The 14,032-nt window shown below is 49.4% G+C and overlaps 1 protein-coding gene and 1 long non-coding RNA gene across 2 annotated transcripts in view; both read right to left on the bottom strand.

Moving 5' to 3' along the window:
* The window catches only part of LOC122934016 (gastrula zinc finger protein XlCGF57.1-like), a 46,261-nt gene extending 33,109 nt beyond the window's left edge, over positions 1-13,152 (bottom strand). Inside the window, exon 1 of the mRNA XM_044289141.1 lies at positions 13,099-13,152. Coding sequence (XP_044145076.1) covers positions 13,099-13,132 — 34 coding nt within the window. The 5' untranslated portion in view covers positions 13,133-13,152. The remainder of the gene's footprint in view (positions 1-13,098) is intronic.
* An 18-nt stretch (positions 13,153-13,170) lies between these two features.
* On the bottom strand, positions 13,171-13,668 carry LOC122934039. The gene is made up of 3 exons (XR_006388626.1): positions 13,614-13,668; positions 13,305-13,484; positions 13,171-13,222 (listed from the first exon to the last, which is right to left on the bottom strand). It is a non-coding gene; the product is annotated as an uncharacterized LOC122934039 (long non-coding RNA).
* Positions 13,669-14,032: the final 364 nt, after the last annotated feature.

Here is a 14,032-nt window from a genome sequence, read left to right as displayed (position 1 = left end):
CTCTCAGGAGACTTTGTGACCTCGTGCCTCCCTGCTTGTTGATATACAACACAGCGGTCATGCTGTCTGATTGTACCTTCACTGCCTTCCCCCGAATGATGGGAGCAAAATGAAGAAGAGCTAGCCTGATTGCTCTGATCTCCAGGAGATTCGATGACAATAACCTCTCCTGAGGTGTCCAGGTTCCCTGGACTGTCTTGTCCTGAAGATGCGCACCCCAGCCTACTAGGGATGCGTCTGAAGTAAGTATGATCCAAGAGGGCTGGATCAGGGACTTGCCGTCCGTGAGGTGGGACCACCACCTCAGAGAGGATCGGACTTTGTAAGGCAGGGAGAGCACGGAATTGAGTCCCCTTGGACTGTGATTCCACTTGGCTAATACTTCCGACTGGAGCGGACGTAGATGCCATAATGCCCAAGGTACCGCCTCTGCGGTTGAAGACATTAGTCCCAACATCCTCATCCATGTTCGGATTGTTACCCGTTTGGGTACAGAGAGGGAATGGGCTGTCTGTTGCACGGATTGCTTTCTTTCGGGAGAGAGATGAATCATCATCCTGACTGAATCCACCATGAACCCCAGGAACCTTACTGAGGTGGCTGGTTGAAGCTGGGATTTGTCCCAATTGATTACCCATCCTAACTGATGTAGGAATGTAACAGCCTGTTGGATGTGTTGGGACAGGATCGCTTGGGAAGGGGCTCTGAGGAGCCAGTCGTCCAGGTATGGAACTATACTCAAGCCTTGAAGCCTTAGTGCGGCCACCACAGAGACCACCACCTTGGTGAAAGTGTGTGGGGCTGAAGAGATCCCAAACGGGAGGGCCACAAACTGAAAATGCTTTAGGACCCCCCCGATATTTACCGCGATCCTTAAGAATCTTCTGGACCCAGGATGGATGGGAATATGGAGATAAGCATCCTTGAGGTCCAAGGTTGCCAAGAAATCTCCCGGCATAAGAAGATTGGTCACTGACTGGATAGTTTCCATACGGAACTTCTTTTGTCTTATGAAACGGTTGAAGAACCTCAAATCTATAATCATTCTCCACCCTCCTGTACTCTTGGGTACCAGGAAAACTGGGGAGTAGATACCTTTTCCCCTCTCTAGGAGAGGAACCTCTTCTAAGGCCCCCTTCTGGAAGTATTCTAGTACGTAACTTTCTAGAATCTTCTGCTTGTTGCTGGGAAGAAGCCTTGTCTGGACAAATTTGTCCAGAGGCCGACTGCTCAGGTCTACAAGGTAGCCCTGGGAGATTACACGCAGGACCCAACTGTCCTGGATATGATCCTGCCAACAAGGTAGAAAGTGTCGTAGGCGACCGCCTACGGGAATGTGGGGAGAAGGGAGCCCGAGATCTCCAGTCAGACCGGCAAAATACCAAGAGCCTCGAGGAGGCCCGCAATCAGAGCGCCGAGGACTTCTTGGGGGGTCTAGAACCCAGAGAGGATTTCCCTCCTCTACGGGAACCCCAATTCCTCTGGGGTCTGGGTTGCGGTTCCGCTCTGGAACCATACCCTCTGCCCCGACCACGAAAGGACTGCTGGGGAAGGGACTTGCCCTTCTTGTCCGACAGCCCCTCCATTATATGGTCTAGCTCTGCACCAAAGAGCCTGCCGGGTTCGTACGCCATGGCACAAAGATTGTGCTTCGAGGTCGTATCTGCCTTCCAGGGCTTCAACCAAAGCGGACGCCTGCCCGCGGTTGACAGAGCCATAGACTTAGATGCCAGCTTAAGTTGTTGTGGAGCTGCGTCACACAAATAGTCAATGGCAAGGCTGGCCGTCTTGCATGAGGCCAGAATGTCATCCCTAGAGACCCCCTGGTCCAGGTCAGACTCAATTTGGGAAAACCTCGTTTTTAAGAAATTCGCCACTTCGGACGACGCAATCGCGACTGAGGCGGAGGCCGAGGCTGAAGAATAAGCGCGCCTAAGGGCGCAGTCCGCCTTCCTGTCCATCGGGTCCAACAAACTTGACCCGTCGTCTGAAGGGATCAGGGTCCTCCTGGAAAGCTTCGCGATGGCCATGTCCACCTTAGGGACAGGCCCCCAGGAAGATACCTGGTCCTCCTTGACCGGAAACACGGCCTTAAACCTTTTGGTCAACACTGGACCTTTTTCTGGCTTTCTCCACTCTGTTTTCATCAGAGACAGGAGAGAATCATCCGCTTTGAAGGCCCTAGGCCCCCTAGAGGCAGAGGATGAGGCTTCCCCCGGGTCAACGTCCTGGTCCCCCGACCGGACGGATTTTAGTAGCCGCTGGGCCTTCTCCAGCGGGAAAAAATAGGAGAAACCATCCTCCTCGTCCGAGGAGGAAGCGGAGCCCTCCCTCGCCTCCTGACCCCCCGAGACCTCCATCGCACGATGGGGGGAGGAGGGACGATGACGCTTGGCGACCAAGGCACTCTTCAGCTCCTGTATGGAGGCGTTGACTTGGGACATGTTTGACTCCATGTACCCTTTTACCCAATCCACCACATCGTGGACAGATGGCTCCAACTGGGGGAGTGACTTGGCCCTACAGGGTGGGCAGCGGGAGAAATCGTACGAGTCCTCCAGGACAATCTGGCAATCATGGCACTGCAAGTGGCGCCTCTTGCCCGCGGATTTCCGGCTGGGGTCACGCTCTCCTCCGTCACCGGTAGACGACATGGCTGAAAATCAAAGAAACATGAATTTAACAAAATTCAAGAAAAATAGAGCTTAATCGCAAGTTTCAGGATCTTTACCCAGAAGATCCTAGCAAGCTCTTTATAATAAGACAACAACTGATTTACAGCACAGAGGTAACAAGACTCTCTAGCACCAAACCACACTCAAGGTTGACAGCAAGCTGCGCTCCAGGAGACTGAACCTGGAGCTTCACCAGGTTTAAATAGGGCTTATTGGCGCCAAAACGAAAGTCCCGCCCCCAAAGGGGGCGGGGTAAACCTCCGATTTTAATTCCTTGAAAAACAAGGAAAAAGATCTCTGTATTAGGGCCCAGAAAGGGACCCAGCACATATTAAAGGCCCCTTGGCCTAATTTCACTAAAATACACCTCCGGCCGCGCTAACAAACGGCCGGAGCGAAAAACCGGAAGTGACGTTACTTAACGTCACTCCCGCAAGATGGCGGCGCCCAGCAACATGCGGGACGCCGCTTCACCGCTCCAGCCAACCATCCGTCGGTCGGAGCGAAAACCCGGAAGTGACGTAACCCGACGTCACTTCCGCAAGATGGCGGCGCCCAGCCGAACATGCGGGCACCGCTACCGCCGCTCCAGCCACTCCACCCCGAACAGAGGTACAACCTAGACAGGGCATAAGGAGACCAGCTAAGGCCGGAGGGTATCCTCCGGCCGCATAGGGGGAGCGGCACAGGTCCTAGGAACCTATAAAGAAAAAAGGGAATCGCACTCTCTCCACCACAAGGATGGAGGAGTGCACCACCCGTCCCGTCCTGTCCGCAGGACAGAAAGAAACACAACAGCATGAGGGCTACGCCCCTCTTTATAGGGGGCAGGGAGGGCGTGTGCATGCCAGTGTTTTTTATTTTTATGTTTCATTAAACTTCCACCTGTCCTAACCAGTCCACAGGGGCAGAATACCCCATCTGTGCCACTGGTTAGGACGTAAGGGAATCAGGCAGTTTTCTGGGAGTAATAAAGAAACAAACAGGAAAAAAAAAATTTAAAATGTTCCGTCTGTTACTATTTGCAGGGTTGAGGCAGAAATTGAAGGTTTTCCATTTGCTTGTAGTTCCCGTTTTGTCCTGCCGGCTAGGGTGGCGCTAGAGAGCAAGAACATTTTTTGTGAGATTTTTGTGGATAGTGGAGCAGCGGTCAATCTCATTGATAATCAATTTGCGATAACTCATGGTTTCCAGGTGCGCACTTTGGGAAAGGATATTCCTGTTTTTGCTATCGATTCCGCTCCACTTTCTCAGAAATCATTAAAGGGCATAGTTCACGATATCTGTTTAATTGTGAGTGATGCTCATGTTGAGGATGTGTCATGTTTCGTCCTTAGCGGTTTGCCTACCCCTCTGGTGTTGGGGCTGCCCTGGCTCACTAAGCATAACCCCACCATTGATTGGCAAGCGAGGCAAATAAATGGTTGGAGTGGCTTTTTCTGATATCAAGGAGAGTTTTGCTTCCGCTCCCATCTTGGTGCAACCTGATGTTTCTTTACCCTTCATAGTTGAGGTTGATGCTTCTGAGGTGGGTGTGGGGGCGGTCTTGTCTCAGGGTTCCTCTCCTGCCAATTGGCGACCGTGTGCCTTTTTCTCAAGAAAACTCTCCTCCGCAGAGAGAAATTACGATGTGGGAGATAGGGAATTGTTGGCCATCAAGTTGGCTTTTGAGGAATGGCGCCATTGGCTAGAGGGAGCCAGACACCCTATTACCGTATTTACTGACCATAAAAATCTGGCCTACTTGGAGTCAGCCAAGCGTCTGAACCCGAGACAGGCCAGATGGTCTTTGTTCTTTTCTAGGTTTAATTTTGTTGTCACGTTCCGCCCTGGAGTTAAGAATGTGAAGGCAGATGCCCTGTCACGTTGTTTTCCGGGAGGCGGGAATTTTGAAGACCCGGGTCCCATTTTGGCTGAAGGTGTGGTGGTCTCTGCTCTTTTTCCTGAATTGGAGGCAGAGGTGCAGGCAGCCCAGTCAGAGGCTCCTAATCTTTGTCCTCCTGGGAGGTTGTTTGTGCCTCTCGCTTGAAGACACAAGATTTTTAAAGAACACCACGATACGGTCCTTGCTGGGCACCCGGGGGTAAGAGCCACACTGGATCTCATCGCTCGGAGATTCTGGTGGCCTGCGCTTCGTAAGTCGGTTGAGGGTTTTGTGGCAGCCTGCGAGACTTGCGCTCGTGCGAAAGTCCCTCATTCACGGCCATCAGGTCCTTTCCTTCCCTTACCCATTCCTTCCCGTCCTTGGACACATCTGTCCATGGACTTCATAACGGACCTGCCTCGTTCCTCGGGGAAGACTGTGATTCTGGTGGTGGTGGACCGTTTTAGCAAAATGGTGCATTTCATCCCTTTTCCTGGTTTGCCCAATGCTAAGACGCTGGCGCAGGCATTTATTGATCACATTGTCAAATTGCACGGTATTCCTTCAGACATAGTCTCTGATAGGGGCACGCAGTTTGTTTCCAGATTCTGGAAGGCTTTCTGTTCTCGCTTGGGGGTTCAGTTGTCATTCTCTTCTGCTTTCCACCCGCAGTCGAATGGCCAGACAGAGCGCGTCAATCAGAATCTGGAGACATATCTGCGCTGTTTTGTGGCGGAGAATCAAGAGGATTGGTGTTCTTTTTTGCCCCTTGCTGAGTTTGCTTTAAATAACCGTCGTCAGAAGTCCTCTGATAAGTCACCATTTTTTGGTGCATATGGGTTTCATCCGCAGTTTGGGACTTTCTCGGGAGAGGGGTCTTCTGGTTTACCTGATGAGGACAGATTCTCCTCCTCTTTGTCATCTATTTGGCAAAAGATTCAGGATAATCTAAAGAGCATGAGTGAGAGATATAAGCGTGTGGCAGATAAGAGACGTGTGCTTGGTCCGGACCTGAATGTTGGTGATCTGGTGTGGTTGTCTACCAAGAATATCAAATTGAAGGTTCCCTCCTGGAAGTTGGGTCCTAGGTTTATTGGGCCTTACAAAATCCTGTCTGTCATCAATCCTGTTGCATACCGTCTTGATCTTCCTCAGACTTGGAAGATCCATAATGTTTTTCATAAGTCCTTATTGAAACCTTATGTTCAACCCATTGTACCCTCGCCTTTGCCTCCTCCTCCGATCGTGGTTGATGGGAATCTTGAATCTCAGGTCTCTAGGATTGTGGATTCTCGTCTTGTCCGCGGTTCTCTTCAGTACCTTGTTCATTGGGAGGGGTATGGTCCTGAGGAGAGGATGTGGGTCCCAGTGACGGACATTAAGGCCTCTCGTCTCATCAGGGCTTTCCATAGGTCCCATCCTGAGAAGGTGGGTTCTGAGTGTCCGGAGTCCACTCGTAGAGGGAGGGGTACTGTCACAACCAGACAGCTGAGAAGCTCTGACAGAGGCCTTTCAGAACCTCCTCCTTGACTTTCTTTGTTGTGGTATTCAGTTCCTCATCTCGTTAGCCTCTCTCAGCTGTCATGTGTTGGACTAATTGCTTCCCTTTAAATTCCTCCCCAGAATGCTTTTCTGGGCGGCTTATACTTCTTCCTGGAGTGTGTGTGTGTGCATGCTGATCTTGTTCTCCTGTCTGCTACAAAAGCTAAGGGTTGAACATTTATCTGTTATTTTCTGTTTGCTGGATCCCAGGTGACCCTGACTCCCTCCGTATCTTGTGTAGGGAGCCGGTGGTCGTGTCCCCTCACTATTGTAGGGTGCTCAGGGGTTATATAGTCAAGGTACGTGGATATGCAAACCTCCACCATTCGGATCTTTGCATAGGCTGAGCAGCCAGGGAAAGTGCCAGGTCTTCTGCAGGGGTCTCCCCTTGGTTCCTTAGTTTTTGGATCCAGCAAGTCATTTATGCATGTTGCTTTGCCTTGTTTCCTGTACACCGTCCGTGACACAATCACTGCTAATAGATGACAGCTGGAAGAGGGAGAAGAGATGTCAAAGCAAAACAAAAACAAAAGAACATCATGCAGGAGGTACTGAAAAACATCTGTCAGAACTTCTCAGAGATCTGGCGATGACAGTACCCCTCCCTCTACGAGTGGACTCCGGACACTCAGAGCCCACCTTCTCAGGATGGGACCTATAGAACGCCCTGATAAGACTAGTAGCCTTAATGTCCGCCACTGGGACCCACATCCTCTCCTCAAGACCATAACCCTCCCAATGAACAAGGTACTGGAGAGAACCGCGGATAACACGAGAATACACAATCATAGAGACCTGAAACTGAAAATTACCATCAACCACAATCGGAGGAGGAGGCAAAGAGGAGGGTACAGTGGGTTGGACATAAGGTTTTAATAGGGACTTGTGAAAACCATTATGGATCTTCCAAGTCTGAGGAAGATCAAGACGGAAGGCAACAGAATTGATGACGAACAAGATTTTGTAAGGCCCAATAAACTTAGGACCCAACTTCCAGGAGGGAACCTTCAACTTGATATTTTTAATAGACAACCACACCAGATCACCAACATTCAGGTCCGGACCAGGCACACGTCTCTTATCCGCCACACGCTTATCTCTCACTCATCCTCTTTAAATTATCCTGAATCTTTTGCCAAATAGATGACAAAGACTAGGATAATCTCTCCTCATCAGGTAAACCAGAAGACCTCTCTCCAGAGAATGTCCCAAACTGCGGATGAAACCCATATGCACCAAAAAATGGCGACTTATCAAAGGACTCCTGACGACGGTTATTTAAAGCAAACTCAGCAAGGGACAAAAAAGAACACCAATCCTGCTGATTCTCCGCCACAAAACAGCGCAGATATGTCTCCAGATTCTGATTGACGCGCTCTGTCTGGCCATTCGACTGCGGGTGGAAAGCAGAAGAGAATGACAACTGAACCCCCAAGCGAGAACAGAAAGCCTTCCAGAATCTGGAAACAAACTGCGTGCCCCTACCAGAGACTATGTCTGAAGGAATACCATGCAATTTGACAATGTGATCAACAAATGCCTATGCCAGCGTTTTAGCATTGGGCAACCCCGAAAAAGGAATAAAATGTGCCATTTTGCTAAAACGATCCACCACGACCAGAATCAAAGTCTTCCCCGAGGAACGAGGCAGGTCCGTAATTAAGTCCATGGAGAGATGTGTCCAAGGACGGGAAGGAATGGGTAACGGGAGGAGAGGACCTGATGGCCGTGAATGAGGGACTTTGCCACGAGCACAGGTCTCGCAGGCTGCCACAAAACCCTCAACAGACTTACGAACAGCCGGCCACCAGAATCTCCGAGCAATGAGATCCACTGTGGCTCTACCCCCGGTGCCCAGCAGGGACAGTATCGTGGTGCTCCTTAAAAACCTTATGTCGTAAAGCGAGAGGTACAAACAACCTCCCAGGAGGACAAGGATCAGGAGCCTCTGCCTGGGCTGCCTGCACCTCTGCCTCCAATTCAGGATAAAGAGCAGAGACCACCACACCTTCAGCCGAAATGGGACCCGGGTCTTCAAAGTTCCCGCCTCCCGGAAAACAACGTGACAGGGCATCCGCCTTCACATTCTTAACCCCAGGGCGGAACGTGACAACAAAATTAAACCTAGAAAAGAACAAAGACCATCTGGCCTGTCTCGGGTTCAGACGCTTGGCTGACTCCAAGTAGGCCAGATTCTTATGGTCGGTAAACACGGTAATAGGGTGTCTGGCTCCCTCTAGCCAATGGCACCATTCCTCAAAAGCTAACTTGATGGCCAACAACTCCCTATCTCCCACATCGTAATTTCTCTCTGCGGAGGAGAGTTTCTTCGAGAAAAGCCACACGGTTGCCATTTGGCAGGAGAGGGACCCAGAGACAAGACCGCACCCACACCCACCTCAGAGGCGTTGTCACGGCTGGCGGTGGGGGAAACCCCCAGCCGTGCGGTGCCAGGAGATGGTAGGGTTACCCCTTGGCCGGGACCACAGAGTTAGGGAGCAGGTCACCTCCTATTGCGTCCCTAACGCTGACCCTGTCTCCTATCTGTATGAGCCGACCTTGGTGGTAGGAGGACTCATACGCCGGAACCTTAAAGTCCCTACGAGCCCTCAAGTCGGCCCTGTACTAGGGGACAGAGTGAGACGACCTGCTCCTCCTAGGCACGGAGGAGCAGGAGTCTCAACGGCCAAGCAACACAGGGGAAAACAATAACAGACTTATGGCAGTGACAGGCAAATGGGACCAACACATCACTCACCTGCCACAGACAACAAACCCTGGATCCCATGTGCAGGTGCTGCAGTTCAGACACCAACGAACACAGCACACACCAGACATCCCACAGGAACCCAGGACCACAAGCTGCACTAACATAAAACCCCACACACACCTAAATAACACCGTGAAACATAGAAATTCCCAACAGAGGTTTATGACCAGAAGGATGGTCCCCACCAGGCAGATGGAGGAGACAGGAGGCTGCTCCAGCCAGCATGGCTGAGAGCAACCTACTGAACCCAGCCAGGGACTGAGGCTATATAGGCCAAGAGGCCACACCCAACGATCAGCACACACCCAGTGAAATCACACACACTGGGAAGGGAGTTAACTCTTCCAGCAACACAGAAGGGAAACTCACATAAAGGGGAAAGCACACAACCTCACTCACCTGTCTCCGACGGCAACGGCATGCGTGGCAACCGTGTCCTCCAGAACAGCCAACAGGCCGAGACACTTCCACAGCATGCAAACATCACCAGACGTTGCCGCGGACAACCGCAGGTGAAGGGAGGAGTCCAGGTGCATATTAAACATCACCTCGTGCACAACAAACAAACAAGGAAGTGCACAATATCACACGTTGCCAAGGGCAACCACACGCATGCTTATTGTCCGCGGCAACCGCACCTGAGGCAACAACGAAGTGCTCCCAGCTGCGGTTGACAACGGAAAACCGCGGGCAACAGCATGCGGCACCCAAGGCGTCACGACCATGACCAAGGGTCGTGACAGGCGTCCACCTCAACAATGAAAGGCAGAGAGACATCAGGTTGTATCAAGATGGGAGCGGAAGCAAAACTCTCTTTGATACTAGAAAAGGCCTTACGCGCATCTACCGACCAGGAGGAAAAATCTACCCCCTTTTTAGTCATATCAGTGAGTGGCTTAACAACAGAGGAATAATTAAAAATGAACTTCCTGTAATAATTGGCAAAACCCCAAAACTGCATCAACGCCTTCTGATTCTCAGGAAGCTCCCAATCAAGCACAGCGCGGACCTTCTCGGGGTCCATGCGAAAACCAGAAGCGGAGAGAAGAAAACCCAGAAATTGAATTTCTGGAACCGCACACACACATTTTTCCAGTTTAGCGTACAATTTATTCTCCCGCAGGATGAGCAAAACCTGACATGGGTGGTCCCTATGAGTCTTTAAATCAGGAGAAAAAAATCAAAATGTCATCTAGGTACACTAGTACAAATTTCCCCATTAAATGATAAAAAATACTGTTCACAAAATGTTGGAAGACGGCTGGAGAATTCATCAAACCAAAAGGCATAACCAAATTCTCAAAATGGCCCTCAGGGGTATTGAAGGCCGTCTTCCATTTGTTCCCTTCTCTGACCCTGACCAGGTTGTATGCCCCTCTCAAATCCAACTTGGAAAAAACTTTAGCCCCAACAATCTGGTTAAAGAGATCCGGGATCAGAGGAAGCAGATAAGGGTCACGAATTGGGATACTGTTTAGCTCCCTAAAATCCCGACATGGTCTTAAAGAACCATATTTTTTCTTGACCAAAAAAAAACCAGCGGCAACAGGTGACTTCGAGGGTCTCAGAGATATAAGTACGCATAGCGACCCTTTCAGGTTGGGAGAGATTGTATAAGCGAGATTTAGGCAGCTTGGCGCCTGGAATGAGATTAATAGGGCAATCATACTCCCGGTGAGGGGGTAGCTCCTGAACACCACTCTCAGAAAACACATCTGAAAATTCTGAGAGAAAAGATGGTATAGTCTTAGTAGAAACCTCTGAAAGAGACGTCGAGAGGCAATTCTCTCTTCAAAAGTCACTCCAACCATTTATTTGCCTCGCTTGCCAATCAATGGTGGGGTTATGTTTAGTGAGCCAGGGTAGCCCCAACACCAGAGGAGTTGGTAATCTGCTTAGGACGAAACATGACACATCCTCAACATGAGCATCACCCACAGTCAAACGGATATTGTGAACTATGCCCTTTAACGATTTTTGAGAAAGTGGAGCGGAATCAATAGCAAAAACAGGTATGTCCTTTCCCAAAGTGCATACCTGGAAACCATGTGTTATAGCAAATTGATTATCAATGAGATTGACAGCTGCTCCACTATCTACAAAAATCTCACAAACAATATTCTTGCTCTCTAGCGCCACCCTGGCAGGTAGGACAAAACGGGAACTACAAGCAAACAGAAAACCTTCAATTTCTACATCAACCTTGCCAATAGTAACAGATGGAACGTTTTTAGAGGACTTTTTTCTTTTTGTTTCTTTATTACCCTCAAAAAACTCCCTGAATCTCCTAGAGGGACAGACATTTGCCAAATGATTTATACCTCCACAACAGAAACAAACCCTCCTCTGAGAGCTGAATCCTCTATTATTAGAGGCAAGCAAACCCAGCTGCTCAGAGAGGATTGAGAGAGACTGAGGCTCCTGCGCACTGAATGAGACCACCCCACTGTCCTTGGACTGAGTATGACAGGAAGGAGTGATCTCTCCTCTCTCTCTCTAAGACGCCTGTCAATAAGAACAGCCCGAGACATGGCAGACTCCAAGGAGGTAGGTCTCTCATGAAAGGCAAATGCATCTTTCAATCCCTCTGAAAGACCATGGCAAAATTGACTTCGGAGTGCAGCATCATTCCAACCAGTATCAGCTGCCCATCTCCGAAATTCTGAACAGTATATCTCTGCGGACTGTTTACCCTGGCATAAATGATGCAGTTTAGATTCAGCCAGAGCAATACAATCCAGATCATCATATATCTGACCCAGGGCTAAAAAAATTCATCCACTGAAAGGAGGGGCCGTGCCCCGACCGGCAGCAAAAAGGCCCAGGACTGAGCGTTATCCCTGAGTAGCGAGATGATGATCCCCACCCTCCGCTCCTCATCACCAGAGGAATGGGGAAGTAGGCGATAATGGAGTTTGCAAGCCTCTCTAAAACAAACAAAATTCTCACTACCCCCGGAGAACGTATCCGGAAGTGAGATTTTAGGCTCAGAACAAATTCCATGAACGCAAGCAGAAACGGTCACCTCAAAATGAGAGACAGTTTTCCGGAGATCTGCTACCTCCAGTGAAAGACCCTGCATGCAGTGAATCAAGGCTGAAACCGGATTCATGCTTAAGACGGTTTAGGCGGTTTATAATGTCACGGATGGTGTTGCAGAAAACAAGAAGTAACAAATAAAGATCCGACTGCCTTGATCCCAAACTAAGGAACAAAAGGGTGACCCCTATTAAAGCCCTATAGCTCTCCCTGACTGCCTAGCCCATGCAAAGATCTCTGTGATAGCAAGTTGCATGTCCACGTACCTAGACTGAGTGACACCTGAAAACCCTATAATAGTGAGGGGACGTGACCACCAGCTCCCTACACTTAATACGGTGGGAGTCAGGGTCACCTAGAATCAAGCCAACAGGAAAACACAAATAAAGGGATAGACTTATCTGAGAAACCAGCAGTAACAAACTTCTAGCAGTGAGCACAATCCGGGAAGTAGTATAAACCGCAAAATGAGGCAGTATGGGAAGGGATATAAAGGGAGGCAATCACTGCTAATAGATGACAGCTGGAAGAGGGAGAAGAGATGTCAAAGCGAAACCAAAAACAAAACATCATCATGCAGGAGGTACTGAAAAACGTCTGTCAGAACTTCTCAGAGATCTGGCGGTGACACTATCTGTGTGGTACTAATATTTTCAGAGGGGGCTATTTCTGCAGTATAGTATTGGGGAGCACAGTGGGCACAGCATTGGGGGTGGCAGGACAGGGTGTTCAGGAGGTGGGAGGATGATGGAAAAGTAGGAAACTAAGATGTTTTATTGTCATACTCTGCAGAGACAAGAGATGACTGAAAGAAATCATCATGGCAGTCTGGTCTGAATGGAGAAGATGAAGAAAGAGAACATCTACATCAGAGGGGACATCACTGGATGTAAGAGGCATGTGGCGCTCTATTACCCTGTATGTTCTGTAGCGCTGTGTGTAATGTTTTCTAAGTATGTCTTTAACAGTAGGGCTGGAGGGAAGGGGTTAGGTTGAGAATTTAACATGGGAAGGGCAGTGCCGTTTCAGTTTTTACCTCAGCCAACAGAAAGGCTATGTGCATCCCTGCCCCTTGTCACAAAGCACTGAGGAAAGGGGGGCCTAAGAAAAACTCTTGCACTAGGGCCCATGAGCCTTTAGCTACACCCCTGATTAATTTCTTACATATAAATAATGAAAGGCCATGTATATTTAGTCATGTCTATTACCTGATGATGAGAGGGGCTGGTGATCCTCCATCATGACGTTCTTGTACAGATCTCGGTGTCCTTCTAAATACTCAGACTCCTCCATGGAGAAATAGACGGCGACATCCTGACACCTTATAGGAACCTGACAACACAATGATACAGTCATCACCCAGATCCCTTCATAGTGTTACTGTATAATGTCACGGCATTTCCAGCTATGTCACCTCTCCAGTCAGCAGCTCAATGATCTTGTTGGTGAGCTCTAGGATCTTCTCTCTGTTGATGTTCTCATGTATCGGGATGTGAGGTGTTGGCCTGGATATTGGGCTCAGGATTCCTCCTCGTCCTTCAGATACCGGGGCCTGACAATGCTCCCTAGAGGTCTTCTTCATTACTGTGTATTCCTGGTTAAGGAGAGACGCAGTATTAAATATCACTCCATACATCTCCAGAGTCCCTCACCTCTCCAGTCATGTCCATCTGTTAGTAACATAGAGAAGATGATGTAATTTGACATCATCAGAATCTCTCACCTCTCCAGTAAGCCAGAGGAGGATCTCTAGGGTGAGATTTATTATACTCTCTGCCATCTTGTCCCCATCCCTATCCATCCTTGATGGGTCAATCAGGAGAATGATCTTATATAGAAGATATACGCTGAGCGGATCCTATATTGTAGGAACCTGAATGGAAAGAAGATGAACCGATGTGAAATCCTAGAAAATCCCATGTAAAATACAATTACTTGAGATAAGAAGAGGAAACACTGGAGGAGATAATAAAGTGTATCAAGGCAGTTCCTCCACCCTCAGACCCTCATCAGACCCCCCAGCATCCACGAAATGATCCTTTTAGTAAGGGCTCATTCCCACGAACGTAAGGGCTCTGTGCCCGTGCTGCGGACTGTAAATTGTGGTCCGCATTGCACGGGCACTGGCCGTGGGGCGTCCGC

This window comes from Bufo gargarizans, chromosome 4, assembly GCF_014858855.1.
Source record: "Bufo gargarizans isolate SCDJY-AF-19 chromosome 4, ASM1485885v1, whole genome shotgun sequence".
Lineage (NCBI taxonomy): Eukaryota > Metazoa > Chordata > Amphibia > Anura > Bufonidae > Bufo > Bufo gargarizans.
Note: the sequence above shows the minus strand (reverse complement) of the source record. Positions and strands in the feature narration are given on the sequence as shown.